General features: G+C 42.0%; 6 protein-coding genes across 6 annotated transcripts in view; 3 read left to right on the forward strand and 3 right to left on the reverse strand.

The window, feature by feature from the left end:
• Positions 1-2,252, forward strand: part of LOC104810777 (sucrose transport protein SUC2-like) — a 2,787-nt gene extending 535 nt beyond the window's left edge. The window contains exons 2-6 of the mRNA XM_010537191.2: positions 34-924; positions 1,015-1,202; positions 1,287-1,350; positions 1,757-1,800; positions 1,901-2,252. Of these exons, the coding sequence (XP_010535493.1) occupies positions 34-924; positions 1,015-1,202; positions 1,287-1,350; positions 1,757-1,800; positions 1,901-2,080 (1,367 nt within the window). The 3' untranslated portion in view covers positions 2,081-2,252. The remainder of the gene's footprint in view (positions 1-33; positions 925-1,014; positions 1,203-1,286; positions 1,351-1,756; positions 1,801-1,900) is intronic.
• Positions 2,071-4,654, reverse strand: LOC104810776 (triosephosphate isomerase, cytosolic-like). Its single transcript, XM_010537190.2, has 9 exons — positions 4,524-4,654; positions 3,868-3,943; positions 3,617-3,740; positions 3,421-3,505; positions 3,197-3,329; positions 2,924-3,018; positions 2,751-2,829; positions 2,569-2,651; positions 2,071-2,264 (listed from the first exon to the last, which is right to left on the reverse strand). Exons 1-9 carry the CDS (start codon positions 4,560-4,562, stop codon positions 2,217-2,219), a joined length of 762 nt encoding a protein of 253 aa, XP_010535492.1. The 5' UTR covers positions 4,563-4,654; the 3' UTR covers positions 2,071-2,216.
• Positions 4,655-6,284: 1,630 nt separating this feature from the next.
• LOC104810778 (methyl-CpG-binding domain-containing protein 6) lies at positions 6,285-7,804 on the reverse strand. The gene is made up of 3 exons (XM_010537192.1): positions 7,388-7,804; positions 6,971-7,093; positions 6,285-6,833 (listed from the first exon to the last, which is right to left on the reverse strand). The coding sequence occupies exons 1-3, from the start codon at positions 7,730-7,732 to the stop codon at positions 6,588-6,590; spliced, it is 714 nt and encodes a 237-aa protein (XP_010535494.1). The 5' UTR covers positions 7,733-7,804; the 3' UTR covers positions 6,285-6,587.
• Positions 7,805-8,163: 359 nt separating this feature from the next.
• On the forward strand, positions 8,164-10,294 carry LOC104810780 (glucan endo-1,3-beta-glucosidase). The gene is given in 4 exon segments (XM_010537195.2): positions 8,164-9,258; positions 9,504-9,659; positions 9,661-9,793; positions 10,033-10,294. Coding segments are annotated over 4 exon segments (1,398 nt in total). The 5' UTR covers positions 8,164-8,211; the 3' UTR covers positions 10,095-10,294.
• On the reverse strand, positions 10,232-12,064 carry LOC104810779 (mitochondrial import inner membrane translocase subunit TIM9). The gene is made up of 2 exons (XM_010537193.2): positions 11,887-12,064; positions 10,232-10,615 (listed from the first exon to the last, which is right to left on the reverse strand). Exons 1-2 carry the CDS (start codon positions 11,979-11,981, stop codon positions 10,429-10,431), a joined length of 282 nt encoding a protein of 93 aa, XP_010535495.1. The 5' UTR covers positions 11,982-12,064; the 3' UTR covers positions 10,232-10,428.
• A 777-nt stretch (positions 12,065-12,841) lies between these two features.
• LOC104810781 (fasciclin-like arabinogalactan protein 4) lies at positions 12,842-14,471 on the forward strand. The gene has a single exon (XM_010537196.1). The coding sequence runs from the start codon at positions 13,071-13,073 to the stop codon at positions 14,319-14,321; it is 1,251 nt and encodes a 416-aa protein (XP_010535498.1). The 5' UTR covers positions 12,842-13,070; the 3' UTR covers positions 14,322-14,471.
• The last annotated feature ends 534 nt before the right edge of the window (positions 14,472-15,005 follow it).

A 15,005-nucleotide genomic window follows, 5' to 3' on the forward strand; every position in this document is an offset into this window, starting at 1 on the left:
CCATATATATACATTGAATATGTGCCGTGGCAGCCATAGGAGCCGGCGTGGAGTTCGGATGGGCCATACAGCTCTCCCTCCTGACGCCCTACGTCCAGCAGCTCGGCGTCCCTCACAAGTGGGCCCCGCTCTTCTGGTTCGCCGGTCCATTCGCCGGCATGGTGGTTCAACCCATCCTCGGCTTCTTCAGCGACCGCTCCTCCTCCCGCTTCGGCCGCCGCCGTCCCTTCCTCGCCGCCTACGTCTCCGTCGTCTCCCTCGCAGCCTTCCTCATGGCCTTCGCCGCCGATCTCGGCCACCGCCGCCACAACTCACGTGCGGTGACGATCTCGATTTTCGGGATCGGCGATTTGCTCCTCGAGTGCGGAAACATCGCCATCTACACCCACTGCGCAGCTTTTCTCGGCGACCTGACCGCCGGAAACCCCAAGAGGGCTCGAACCGCAAGCTCTCTATTCTCGTTCTTCATGGCGGTGGGCGGCGTATTAGGTTACGCCGCCGGATTATACACCCACCTGTACAAGATCTTCCCCTTCGCGTTAACAGATTCCTGCGACATATACTGCGCGAATCTCAAGAGCTGTCTCATTCTGGCAATCACGATCCTGGTCGCCACTTCGGTATTCACTCTCTGGTACGTCCCGGACAAGGCCACGAACACGACGACGGCGACGACAGATGGGGCGAGGAAATTAGGGATATGGAGGGAGATGAAGGAGGTGAAGAGACCGATGTGGATGCTGTTGATGGTGACGTTCATGAACTGGGCGGCATGGTTTCCGTTCATGCTGTATAACACAGACTGGATGGGGAGAGAGATCTACGGAGGCGACGACAATGGAGGAGGAGATCATTCGAAGAAGGTCTACGACGCGGGAGTGCGCATGGGGGCGTTAGGGTTGATGCTGAACGCCGTGGTTCAAGGTACTGTATAAACATGAAATATATTACAACATATACGTATTTATTTATAGATAAGAGAATAATAATAATAATAACGAGTGGCGTGGGAAGGGATAACGTCGCTGGGGGCGGAATGGATGGGGAGGAAGATGGGGGGAGCGAACAGGCTGTGGGGAGCGGCTAACTTTGGGCTGGGAGTGTGTCTGGGAATGACGGCTCTTGTTACGAGGCAGCCGGCCCTCACCCAACGCACCACCGGCGCCCTCCTCCTCTTTGCCCTTCTCGGCTTTCCCATGGCGGTAATCTCCCCCCTTTTTCTTCTTGTTTTTTTTTTGTAAAACAAAAAAAAAAATTGGGTAATGGTGTTAGTTTTTTTTTTTCAGGTAACCTTCTGCGTTCCTTTTGCAATGGCTGCAATATTGTCCACCGAGCATGGTGTGGGACAAGGTAACACCCTCCCTCTTCGGATCAATATTTCCTGTTCTGGTTCCATTGCTTTCAGTTATAAAAACACTATGCCCATACAGTTCTTAGTATTCAGGCTCCAGATTTTCTTAAAAAAATGAGAATAATATCTTTTTTTTTTTAAACTTGTTTTTTGCAGTTATTTATTTACATTCTATTCGGGTTTAATTTTTTCAATTTACAGTGAATCCATTTTTATACATACATTTGAGCCCCGTGTGAATTCGATTATACATTGGTAGTTTGGCGTTTACAGACCAAACCGAAATAGTGAGAAAAGGGTTTTACGGAATTAACAAACAAAAATAATATAGGATAGTGCGAGATGATTTATTGATATGGAGTTATGGTTGTATAATAAATGGAGAACGATTGGTATTGATTGCAGCATTTACGATGGGACTCGTGAATTTCGCCATCCTCATGCCCCAGGTACCAAAATACCCTTTTTCCCTTCTTTGCAATCGAAAACAGCAGTATATGAAATTCCTTATATACGTATATATATGTGTGTATTGCGGTGGGGGAACAGATGGTGATATCGGTGGGAGCAGGACCGTTCGACGAAGCATTCGGAGGAGGGAACCTGCCGGCGTTTGTAGGGGGAGCCATATTGGCTCTCATAAGTGCCGTAATGGCTTTCTTCCTCCTCCCTTCTTCTTCTTCTTCTTCTTCTTCACCACCACCCTCAGACACAGCCTCTACCGCATGATTACATCACATTACATTACCCTGTTAGTGTTCCACACATTGTTCATTATCTTATCAGAAATTCCATGGGAAAAGGTTCCAAGTTTTTCTACAACTTCAGAGATTTTATTCCGACCCCGCATCTCATCCTGAGATTTTCACCGCTGCTTTTCCGTAGCCGACTTGATGATGTCCACAAACTCCGGCTACATACACAGAGATTATACATAGTACATTAAGCTGTACATTTCATCATATGGTTACGGTTCGATTCAGAAGAATTCAGTTCTTGGTTCCCCTTTGTGTTTAGTTCTTGAGGAATGAACATTATACTACAGTTGGCTGTTTTATGTTTGGGTTCCAGTTTAGTTATATTTGGATTCAGTTATTTTGGTTTTTGAAAAACTATTAACTGTTGGATTTTTATATTGAATTCACTTGAGTTCCATTGTTTTTATATCGAATTCGGTTCACTTAACCAAATTGGTCGATCCTAGAAATCATTATTACCTTAAGAGAAGCTCCGCCGACCAGAAAGCCGTCAACGTCGGGTTGTGCCGCCAATTCATTGCAGTTTGCCCCATTCACAGAACCTGAAGAAGAAGAAGAGTGAATATTGAAACTCGTACCTCCAATCCATGGAGGAAACAGAGTAATGGTTTCCAAACGCTGAGCAGTGAATTTTCATATACCTCCATAGATGATTCTTGTAGTTGCAGCAACTTCAGGACCAACATTGTCTCGGAGCCATTTCCTCAGCTCAGAGTGAACCTAAGCAGAGAGTAAAATTACTTGAAAAATGAAGATTTAACTCTCTTCCTGAGCTTGATTTGATGCATTAACTAACTAACAGCAGATAACTCACTTCTTGAGCTTGAGCCGGGGTTGCCACTTTCCCTGTCCCAATTGCCCAGACAGGCTCATAAGCTAAAACCACATTCTCCCAGTGCTCAATCTTTTCTGCATCAGAGCACGAACGATATCATTAAAGCACAATAACTCGGATTTTCTCTGTGCTTTGATTTTCTTGGTTTTTTCGGATTAAATCTAATAACTTAAACAGAACAATCACCACGAGATTATGAAACTCAAACCGTGAAAGAATGAAAATACATCAAGTTCCAGGAGAAATCAGTACCGGCAATTGCTTTTGTTTGGCAAGCAACAACAGACATGGTTGAGCCAGATTCCCGCTGTTCAAGCGTCTCTCCAATGCAAGCTATCACTTTCAAGCCTTGAGAGAGGGCATGTTCAACTTTGTCAGCAACAAACTGCATTACAGATGGTATTTTAGGATTCATCCATGAGCATCAATGGTAAATTGGTCTCAAGATCAAGAAAATTAAATGGGCATATACTCACATCGTTTGATTCTGCGAGAAGAGACCTTCTTTCGGAGTGACCAAGGATAACCCAAGGAATGCTCAAATTCAATAACATCTCAGCACTGTAAAAAAATATAAAAACAAGATATCAAACTCTTATGAAATTATTTAGAAATACTCGATGTCAGAAAAGAAGCCATCTTTCTTTGATTATAAGTCAGAATATGAATAACCTGATTTCTCCTGTAAAGGCACCGCCTCTCCTAACCCAACAGTTCTGAGCAGCGACTTGGAAATCAGACCTTAGTAAGCCTTTCACGAGGGGAAGAAAAACAAAAGGGGGGCTGACAACAACCTCTGCAACAACAGAAGATAAATGTAAGCTCTCAGACAGAACATTCTATTAAAAAAACCAACAAGAGAAGATCAGTGATGAATATAACTTGAAAGAGTAATCTTAAAGGATGAGGTATCGAAAGCTTACCTACAATGTCCTCTGAAGGAACTTCAGCTTCATTCAAGGTAGTGACTATCTTCTTCACCTCCTCAGTTGTGCCATTCTGCAATTCCAGACGAAAGGTGAGATTTAAAGTTTAACGTCAGCAATATGCCGCTGAGTTCAGGAATCATCACTTCCCCATCGTAGCAATGGTGATTCCTTCCATTTATCAGAAAATACAATTTCCAGGAGATATTCCAAATTCAAGTACTCTTGCGATATACGAGAACCCTAATTTATCTGAATCTCAAATCTTTCGTCGGAGTAAACCTAGCGAAATCAACAAACCATGACTCAAAATCGAAATCAAGCTCAGCCGTGTCGCTATATGAGCTGGTTTTCAAAAACAAATGTTACTCGGAGAATTCACCGTCCCATCATCTAAACCCGATCCTTCGAAATACCACCCACTTCCATTTGGCTCCCACAATCTCCCATAAAGTATTCGTTAAATTGTTCATGGACACAGCCTAGGTCCTTTATCAATGAACTTAAGCTCCGATCAACACGCAGTTTCACGCGAATCCCAAAATCCCGTGAGAATTTGTCGGAGATCAGGAAGAAAAAGGAACAAAAACTCGATCATTCGAATGAAGACGAAAATCTCAAGCCAACGATGAGAGAAGTTAAAGGAGACTAACGCATTTCCAGTTGCCGCCGACGAAGAATTTGGGCGCCATGCCTGAACAACTCCTGCACACAGAAGCGGACGGAAGAATACGTGCCGGAGAAAAATGTGGAGCGACCGAGAGAGAGAAGTAAAAAGGAAAACCTTCCAAGAGATTCTATGGAATGCTAACTAATTGACCAATTTAGCCCTCACATTCTCTCTCATCATTTTTTCACTATAATTAAATTAAATTGGGTTAATCTCATATTCACCCACAAATTTTCGAAAAAGTTCCAATTTCCTACATCAATTTTTAATTTGACAAAAAACTACACCAGATTTCAAATATTTCCAAATTCCCACACAAAATCTTAAAATGTGTTGCAATTTCCCCCATATCCGTAAACGACGTTAAGTTCCGTCAATTTTAATGCTGACATGGCATGCCACGTCATATAGATTTCGCCAAATCATCGCATTTTACCACATCATCCTGCCACGTCAGAAAATAAATAAAAATAAAAAATTTCTAGAATTTTTTTAAAAACTAATAAAATAAAAAAAAAATACAGAATTTCAAATTTTATTTTTTAAAAATAAAATAAAAATTACATATTTCATATATACACACTTTTATATCTATACACAATTATATACATATACATATATACACATATATACATCTACATACATAATTATATATACATATATATATACACACTTACACACTTTTACATATATACACAATTTTTTTTAAAAACTTTTAAAAAAATACAGAATTTTAAAATTTATTTTTTAAAAATAAAATAAAAAATTACATATACATATATACACAAATAATATATATATATATATTCACATATGTATATATACATATTCATATATATACATATATATCCATATATATACATTGAATATGTATATATATGTGAATATGTATGTATATATGTATAAATATATATATACATATTCATATGCATATATATATATATACATTTATACATACATGCATACATACATATATGTATATTCAATGCATATATGGATATATATGTGTATATATATGAATATGTACATATAGATATATGAATATATATATATATATATTATTTATGTGTATATATGTATATGTATATAATTATGTATGTAGATGTATATATGTGTGTATATGTATATTTATATGTATATGTATATAATTGTGTATAGATATAAAAGTGTGTATATATGAAATATGTAATTTTTATTTTATTTTTAAAAAATAAATTTTAAAATTCTGTAATTTTTTAAAAGTTTTTTTCACTTTATTAGTTTTTTAAAAAAATTCTGGAAATTTTTTATTTTATTTTATTTTTTACTTATTTTCTGACATGATAGGATGATATGGCGAAATGCGATGATTTGGCGAAATCTGTACCACGTCAGCATTAAAATTGACAGAACTTAACGTCGTTTACGGATATGGGGGAAATTGCAACACATTTTAAGATTTTGTGTGGGAATTTGGAAATATTTGAAATACGGCGTAGTTTTTTGTCAAATTAAAAATTGGTGTAGAAAATTGGAACTTTTTCGAAAATTTGTGGGGGAATATGGGATTAACCCAATTAAATTTAAGATAAGTGTTCATCTTTAACCAATATATATTTTCATCCTTAACCAATACATTTTTTTATTTTATTTATTAAATAATTAAACAATAAACTTTCTTACAAACTCTATTGGAACTGACTTTTTCAATTCAGTTATACAAAATGCAACCCATTCGAATAATACACATAAGTACATAACTATAAACCGAAACCCAAATCGAAATCAGAAAATAACCAAACCTAATAATGGGAAAGCCAACGTAATGTGATCAATCATAGAACTAAGCGGGTTCTGTCGAAGCTACAAAAAAACGCAAACGCCGTAGAACATACACCGCAAAACGCAGTTTCTCAAAACGCCACACGTTCAAAATCGCAAGAAGCATCAAAATGTAACTAGACTATGAAGATTCAAACAAAGCCCATCTACAGATTCATCCCAAAACACTAGACAGACAGATTGGATCAAACAACTCTTGACGTTTTGCTACGTGTTGGAAACGAATTCAAACCTTCATTCGCCCGCCGCTTTGCGTCGTGATCATGGAGAACGCCGTTTTCCAGTCGCGGGTCAGCGGTTCGGGAACCTTTCCATCCCCCATGAAAGGCGTCCATCTTGCTTCGTCTCCCGGATCATTTGTCAAAACCCACGTTATCTCCTCGGGCGGAATAAGGAAATCAAAGTTAAACGGCGTTTCTTTGGCTTTTTTGGCGGTTCTGTTCTGCTTACCGCTTCCTTGGCCTTCTGAATGCTGCAAAATTCGAGGTGGACTTGAATTTGTTACGGTTGGACATCGAGAAAACACGGGCTGGGCAAATTCTGATCACGGCTTTTAAACTTGGTTGATCGGATATTCAGACAGGTAGGGAGATATGTTTCAGGACTCACATCTGGTTGTCCATCGACGTTGTCTGATTTCTTGGCGCTCTTTTTCAGGGTTCCATGTTCCAAGTAGTACAAGACCTCCGTCTTGGACCGGAATTTACGGCCTGTAACTGGTTCATAGTAGTACTGCAATATAAAGGGGAACAAGAACAATTTCATCATCTCTCAAATCAAGTGGCTGCTCACATCACGGAAAACCCTAAAAAAATCCACAGAATCCCCTGTACCAGGATTCAATAAACAAATCACTTGGACATGAAAGGGATTCATCCAAGAACCCTAAATCTTTCATTCCACCACATTTATGAAAGGGATTCATCCAAGAACCCTAAATCTTTCAATAAACCTAATCTTCGCATTTCGAGAACCAACGCGGGTTAGGTATTCAAAGCTAGTAGCAACACAGAGCCGAGATTTTACCCTATCCACGGAACCGGCCGTTGCGCCGGAGGTTCGAACCCTATCTTCCACCCTCCAATCCGGAGGCAACCAGTTGCTGTCCCCCGCCGCCGCGCGCTTCCGCGTCTTTGACTCCGCCGCCGGCTGAGCCGTGTTCTCCGCCCGATCCCTACCGTTCCACATCCCGGAGCGGACGCTCTCCGACGGCCCGGAAACTCCAACGCTCGGGATCGGCCTCCGCTTCGCTCCGCAGTCTAGGTCTCCGGCATCGGTGGTGGCGGCGGAGGCGATGAAGGATCCGGAGGATAGAAGGGGGTCGGGCGGGAAATCGCCGGTGCCATGATCGGACGGTGCAGATGCGGACATGAGAGGATTAACGACTGAGATTTAGCGAAGTCGCTGAACATTGTTAGCCTGAGCTCTTCTTATACGGGAACAGTAAAGTAATTAAACGTACCATGAACTGAAGGAAATGTCTCATGGTTCGAAACTCGTTAAATCCTGACCGTTGGATCTTTTCCGGTTCTTAGATTCTCGTGCGTGTTGGAACATTAGCTTTCATAAATGCAATTTTGCTATTTTTGTATCAATTTTTTTAGGCCAACTTTTTACTAATTTACTTGTAATAATATAATAATTGGAATATAAGGAGATAAATAAGCCACTCACTCACGTTGAGATGACTCAAAGCGGGATAATCCACGATCTCGAATCTGATCAAAACTGTCCAAAGACCGGGCCCACAACTTTTCCATCCACCCATCTCAAGCCCTTCATTTTTTTTGTTTCCTTATAAATATACCCCTAAACTCTGAAAATTGGAAAACGACCCCTCCAAAACAAACATGGGAGCTCGACTTCTTCTTCCTCCGCTTCTCTTTCTCCTCACTCTTCATCTCCACCACCGCCGTTGCTCCGCCGCATATCACGTCGGAGTCAACTACGGAACGGTGGCCGATAACCTCCCTCCGCCGCAGCAAGTCGCCGGCTTTCTCAAAACCAAAACGAACATCAACCACGTCAAGATCTTCGACGCCGACCCAAACATCCTCCGAGCATTCGCAGGCACCGGAATCTCCGTCACGGTCACCGTCGCAAACTCCGACATCCCTTCCCTCTGCAAACTCTCCGCCGCAGCCAGATGGCTCTCCGACCACGTCCTCCCCTTCCTCCCCTCCGTCTCCCTCCGTTACATCGCCGTTGGCAACGAAGTCCTCGCCACCTCGGACAAGAACCTCGTCGCCCATCTTCTCCCCGCCATGGAATCGCTGACGTCAGCCCTAGAATTCGCCAACGTCACCGGTGTCTCCGTCTCGACGCCGCACTCGCTCGGCATCCTCTCCGGCGCCTCCGAGCCACCGAGCTCCGGGAGGTTCCGTAGGGGTTACGACAGAGCTATTTTCGCGCCAATACTCGACTTCCACAACCGTACGAAGTCTCCGTTCATGGTGAACCCTTACCCGTACTTCGGGTTCCGACCCGAAACCCTAAACTACGCGTTGTTCGAGCCCAACGCCGGAGTTTTCGACCCGGTGACGAAGATGCACTACACGAACATGTTCGACGCTCAGATCGACGCGGTTTACTCCGCCATGAAACGGGTCGGGTACGGCGGCGTCGACATCGTCGTGGCGGAGACCGGTTGGCCATCCGCCGGGGAATCAGCGCAGAACGGCGTCGGCGTGGAGGAAGCGGCGGTGTACAACCGGAACTTGATAAAGCACGTGAACTCCGGCAAAGGCACGCCATTGATGCCCAACAGGACCTTCGAGACGTTCGTTTTCTCGCTCTTCAACGAGAATCTCAAGCCCTCGGTTTCCGAGCAGAACTTCGGTCTGTTCAAACCGGATTTCACCCCGGTTTACGACGTCGGCATCTTGAAGACCGACCAGGTACACACGCACGAGAGAATGTCTTCTCAATTCTCCGACCGCCGGAGACGACGATGGCATTTTCGTAAATAAAGTAACATCGTTTCACTAATCTGTCTTTCCTCTTAATCAACAACTTTTATACGCCTGACTAGTGACTACAAATGCTGAACCCTTTGACGTAGATCATCAGAAAACTTGTCCTTTTTTTTAATTATACGCGACTTTTAAATGATCTTCGCCGTTGATTTTTTTAATTAAATCAGGCGATGGGACCCATCTTTGACGTGGCGCAATCTCCATCATCGGATTCTGCAAAGGCGTGGTGCGTTCCGAGATCGGACGCTCGAGATGAGGAGTTGCAAAGGAACATAGATTACGTGTGTAACACAGGAGTGGATTGCGGGCCCATACAAGGAGGTGGGGCAATGCTTCAGCCCGGATTCGGTGCGGTCGCATGCATCGTACGCCATGAACGTCTATTATCAGACCTTTGGCAGGCATGACGTTGACTGCGACTTCAACCACACTGGCCTCATCACCACCGTTGATCCCAGTACGTAATTCTTTGTAATATACAATTTTAAAATGCTGGAAAGAATTGCTGATAATTTTTTTCACGTTTCTAAAAGTTACACTTTTCTAGTTTTTTTTATTAATGATCTTTAATGTTGCTTTTCAATGCATGACTTCTAATTTTCTTGACATAATATAATATATCTACAAAAATTCTATGTATACATATATTAGAATGGTGGAATGTATGTAATGACGGTGATGTAATGACTGAGACAGGTTACGAGGCTTGCAGTTACCCATATCAAAGGGACAACGAAGTTGAAGGAATCGACGGCTGAGATTTCGAGGGGAATGAGATGGACGGCTGTGATGTTCGTGGCATGCAGTTTGCGTTTCATCAAATTTTATGAATCATAATCAATAGTTTGACCATTCGTATGAAATTCGTGTTTAAAAAGATATTTATATGATGTGATAATTTCTATAATTCACATTCAATAGAGTTGGAGAACAATAATCTCTCGGTACAAAATAATCATTCAGAGAATTCCCCTGGAACAAAGGTTTCACCATGACTCGAGAATCCCGGACCGGTTCTTCAAAAAGGGTATGCAGGGTTAAACCAAAACCACTAACCAAAGGTTTACATCCCAAACCGGACTAAACCGGAAATCAATCTTGGGTTGCTTGGTTTTGGTTAAGCTCGGCGAACCTCATACCCACGCGCATGGTGTGCTTGAGGAACTTCTCGGCGCACCTCATCACGCAAGTCTCCTCTTGTTTCTGCAGCGTTTTGCGCGTGAAGTTGTCCACGCAGTCGGAGAAACACCTCTCCACCAATGAATTGTACATCCTCAGACTGATCACAAGTAGCAAAAAACCATGAATCTGTTAGAAAGAACCCACGGATTTTAGGGACAAAACACAGTTCTTGTTCGTTGCAGTGAAACGGGTTTCGTCCGAAATGAAGTTCCATAAGACTCAGCTCTTCTATATTGCCATATATCCAATCGAAAGACAACATCTTTCGGCAAGTCTCAAACCGATGTAATGCCAAAGCTAAACCCTAAAGTTCCTATTTCTAAAACCCGACAGTGAAAAGGTAATCTACGAAAATCGATCACTTGCTAAAAGGATGGAAAAACTTCGAGTGATCTATGAGATCAGCAGTTCTGGATGCATGACCCGACGGATTACCATAAGAAAAACGTCGTTGCAGTGAATGGGCTTCAGACGAAATGAAGTTCCATAAGACTCAGATCTTCTTCTACTGTTCTACATTGCAATATATCCAATCGAAAGACATCTTTTGGCTCGTCTAAAACAGATGTAATGCCAAAGCTAAACCCTGAAGTTCTCGTTTCTAAAACCCGACAGAGAAAAGTAATCTACGGAACCCGATCACTTGCTAAAAGGATTGAAAAACTTAAGAGTGATCTATGAGATCAGCAGTTCTGGATGCATGACCCGATGGATTACCACAAAAAAAAAACATCGTTGCAGTGAATGGGTTTCAGCTGAAATGAAGTTCCATAAGACTCAGATCTTCTACATTGCCATATATCCAATCGAAACACAACATCTTTTGGCTCGTCTCAAACCGATGTAATGCCAAAGCAAAACCCTGAAGTTCTCGTTTCTAAAACCCGAAAGAGAATGCAATCCACTGAACCCGATCATTCGCTAAAAGGATTGGAAAAACTCAAGGTGAAAAGGGCAAGAGGCACGTCGATTCCTCGAAGAAAAAAGCGTTCATCGAAAATCAAGATATCGAGATAAGTAAACTAGAGAGAGTGCATTCACTTGTCGTTCCCTTAACGTCCAGAAGCAGCATTAGTTGCAGCTGCATTGGTTTAAAGGAGATCTTTTCATTTCAGCTTCAACATCAATAAAGAGTCACTGGTGCAAAAAGCAATGTATGTGGCTCTCTATTCATGAAAAAACTATCTGTGAAGCTTATTACACACATCAAACATCAAAAACCGGATAACACCTGCTTTGTGAAAAATCTCAAAATTCTTCCAAAAAAATGAAAGCTTTCAACATGCCCGGATGAGGAAATACATGGTTGGATAGATCTGAATAAAGGGCATACAAATTTCATGCGAATTCGAGAGAGAGAGAGAGAACCTATCACGAAGTTGAAGCTGGTCGATCATAGAACCCATTCTCGCTTTGTCTTCCTCGGGAAGACCATCTAAGCCAGCCAACATGTTCGCATCCATTCTTCAAAACCCTTCTTCTTCTTAGATAATTGAGAACTGCTTGGTCTGTGGCGATTATGACAAAACCCTAGCCATGGAGAGCTCGCACTCTACGCCCAACACCATTTTCCTTAACATGCTCATTCATGGGCTTACAAACCCATTTCTCATTAAAGCCCATTGTGAAATAGGTTAGACCCATTGTTTTTATCTGACAAAATTAAAATTTTCAAGAAAAATCACATAAAAATATATTTTTTCAATGTTAAACTTTTTCGTATAAATTATTTTGAATCGCATTATTGACAGAATACTACGTAAAATGTCATGGGTAAAAATAGGCCAAACCATTACAAAATTTGTTATATATAGCATTTTTTTTAGAACCATTCAAAAGAATTAAATTTTCCAAATATTCTCTGGCTATAAAAATCAAACTCAATAATTTCGTCCGATATATTTCTCTATTTTTTTATTAATTACCAAAAATTTTAAAACATTAACTCAATCGCCTATCTCCTAATCACTTAAATTTAGAAAAAAATACTGGTTCAAATCTTTGCATCTAGACATATATCAAAAACAATACCATGCATATATATATATATATATATATATATATATATATGTTTATTTGTTTTTTCCTATTATAAGTTTGTAAAATCACTATAATCTTTATAAATTTTAATATAATAAAATAAGCCACATGGACTCCACCATCAAAAACAATACCATGTATATATATATATATATATATATATATATATATATGTTTATTTGTTTTTTCCTATTATAAGTTTGTAAAATCACTATAATCTTTATAAATTTTAATATAATAAAATAAGCCACATGGACTCCACCCATCTCTTTAATCTCTCCTCGTCAAAAACGAAAACATTAGTCACATTAGAATCTCTGTGACATCTGTCTCCTTTTTATTTAGTTAAAAGCATCTCTTTACGCGTCACTTCCACGCTCCATCACACGCGCGTGGTCGAACATTCGAAGAGCTTTTGACTCTTCACCAACTTCTCTCTCTCCCTGTTTCGCTGTGCTCTTCTTCACCTCACTCTCTGAACAACAAAAATAAAAGCTTAAAACCCCACAAAAATGGCGGATGCAATTCCAGTTTCCCGTTTAGCCCCCGCCGCATTGGCGTATTTAATCCTCCTTTCCACCGCTTCCACCGTCGCCGGAATCAACATCACCGCCGTCCTCTCCCCATTCCCCGACCTCTCCAACTTCGCCGGCCTCCTCTCCTCCTCCGGCGTGGCGGTGGAGCTCGTTGGACGGAGCTCCATCCCCCTCCTCGCCGTCCCCAACTCTCCCCTCTCCTCCTCTGCCGCCGTGAGCCTCACGCGCCGTCTCCCTCCGTCCTCCCTCGCCGACCTCCTCCGCTTCCACGTCCTCCTCCAGTTCCTCTCTGACCATGACCTCCGCCGCATCCCCCCATCCGGCTCCACCATCACCACCCTCTACGCCGCCTCCGGCCGCGCCTCCTCCGGCTCCACGGGCTCCGTCAACATGACCCGCGACCCGTCCACCGGTTCCATCACCGTCGGCTCACCGACCTCTTCAAACGTCACCGTTATGAAGCTCCTCTCTATCCTCTCCCCAAACATCGCCACCGTCCTGGCCGTCGACTCCCTTCTCGTCCCCTCCGGGATCGACCTCACCGCGTCGGAGAACCTCACCCCTCCGCCGGAAAATCCGCCGCCGCCGGTCAACATAACACAGGCCCTGATAAACGGGCACGAATTCAACGTCGCGGTCTCCATGCTCGTGGCCTCCGGCGTAGCCTCCGACTTCGAGAGCGACGAGCGCGGCGCCGGAATCACCGTCTTCGTGCCCACCGACGGCGCGTTCTCCGATCTTCCGGCGAAGATGAATCTCCAATCCCTCGCCGCCGATCAAAAAGCCGTCGTGTTGAAATTCCACGTGCTCCATTCGTATTACCCACTGGGATCGCTCGAATCCATCACCAACCCGGTTCAGCCCACGTTGGCGACGGAGGAAATGGGAGCTGGGTCGTACACGTTGAACATCTCCCGGGTTAACGGGTCGGGTATTTCGATCAATTCGGGTATGGTTATAGCCCATGTGACCCAGACGGTTTTCGATCAGAACCCGGTTTCTATATTCGGTATCTCTAATGTGCTTTTGCCCAAGGAATTGTTCGGCAAAGTTCCGGACTCCGGCGGTGCTTCTCCGCCTCCGGATATTTCACTCTCGCCGGAGAGTTCGGATGATCAGCCTTCCCGGCTGCCTTCGCCGCCGGGCGGTGTAAATTCCGGCGACGTCTGGGGGACACGAATTTCCTTGGTCTTGTGTTGTATAGTGTTGTGTTGTGCGTTGGTATGATGTTTCTTTTTTTTTTAATTTAATTCTGGAATTAGCGTTCGAATTTTGTAGATGTAGAAATATTATTGGACCGTTTTGGGCATGAAAATTGTTTGTTTTGCCAAAACTTCTTTTTTTGTTGGGTTTTTTCCATATTTGTTTTCTTTTTTTCCCTGTAATTTTACAAGATAAAGTTAATTAAGAATTGGAAATTTTATATTATACCTCTTTTTCTTTTTCTGTGCGAATTAGAGGGTCATTTCGGGTTTCGATTCCGTTATTTTAGTTATAGAAAAATTATAATCATTTAGTTTTTATAAATAAATTTCGGTTCGGTTTGATTTCGGTAAAAAATGATTTTTTCAAATAAATTGACGGTTTTTTCAATTATTTTTCTATTCAATTCGATTTTAATTTTTTTGGATTTAAAAAAATTTATAACCATTCGGTTTGGATTTCAGTTCAGTTTGAATACGGTTAGCTCTTATTCGATTCAATTATCCGATTAATAACCGAAATTGTCTATCGCTAATGTGAATTTCAATCGTCTCTCTCAAGTTTTAGGCCGAATCTAATAAAAGATCATTTTCTCTAATATTAATTATAATAATTCATAAAACGAGAAAATTATTTCTTAAGGAAAATGCTACACCCTTTGCACCATTTTCGGAAATGTTTAAAACTTTCTCATAAAAGGCAGATTTA

The sequence above is a fragment of the Tarenaya hassleriana genome, unplaced genomic scaffold (genome assembly GCF_000463585.1).
Source record: "Tarenaya hassleriana unplaced genomic scaffold, ASM46358v1 Cleome19, whole genome shotgun sequence".
NCBI lineage: Eukaryota > Viridiplantae > Streptophyta > Magnoliopsida > Brassicales > Cleomaceae > Tarenaya > Tarenaya hassleriana.

Coding starts and splice junctions, on each gene's coding strand:
- LOC104810779 (XM_010537193.2), bottom strand. CDS start 11,981: ATGGATGCGAACATGTTGGCTGGCTTAGATGGTCTTCCCGAGGAAGAC. Junction 10,616..11,886: donor CAGCTTCAACTTCGTGATAG/GTTCTCTCTCTC, acceptor ACTTGTGATCAG/TCTGAGGATGTACAATTCAT.
- LOC104810776 (XM_010537190.2), bottom strand. CDS start 4,562: ATGGCGCCCAAATTCTTCGTCGGCGGCAACTGGAAATGC. Junction 3,741..3,867: donor TCCTTCAGAGGACATTGTAG/GTAAGCTTTCGA, acceptor CTGTTGTTGCAG/AGGTTGTTGTCAGCCCCCCT. Junction 2,652..2,750: donor TACAAGAATCATCTATGGAG/GTATATGAAAAT, acceptor CTTCTTCTTCAG/GTTCTGTGAATGGGGCAAAC.
- LOC104810781 (XM_010537196.1), top strand. CDS start 13,071: ATGGCGGATGCAATTCCAGTTTCCCGTTTAGCCCCCGCCGCATTGGCG.
- LOC104810778 (XM_010537192.1), bottom strand. CDS start 7,732: ATGTCCGCATCTGCACCGTCCGATCATGGCACCGGCGATTTCCCGCCC. Junction 7,094..7,387: donor CGGCCGGTTCCGTGGATAGG/GTAAAATCTCGG, acceptor TTTATATTGCAG/TACTACTATGAACCAGTTAC. Junction 6,834..6,970: donor ACGTCGATGGACAACCAGAT/GTGAGTCCTGAA, acceptor CGAATTTTGCAG/CATTCAGAAGGCCAAGGAAG.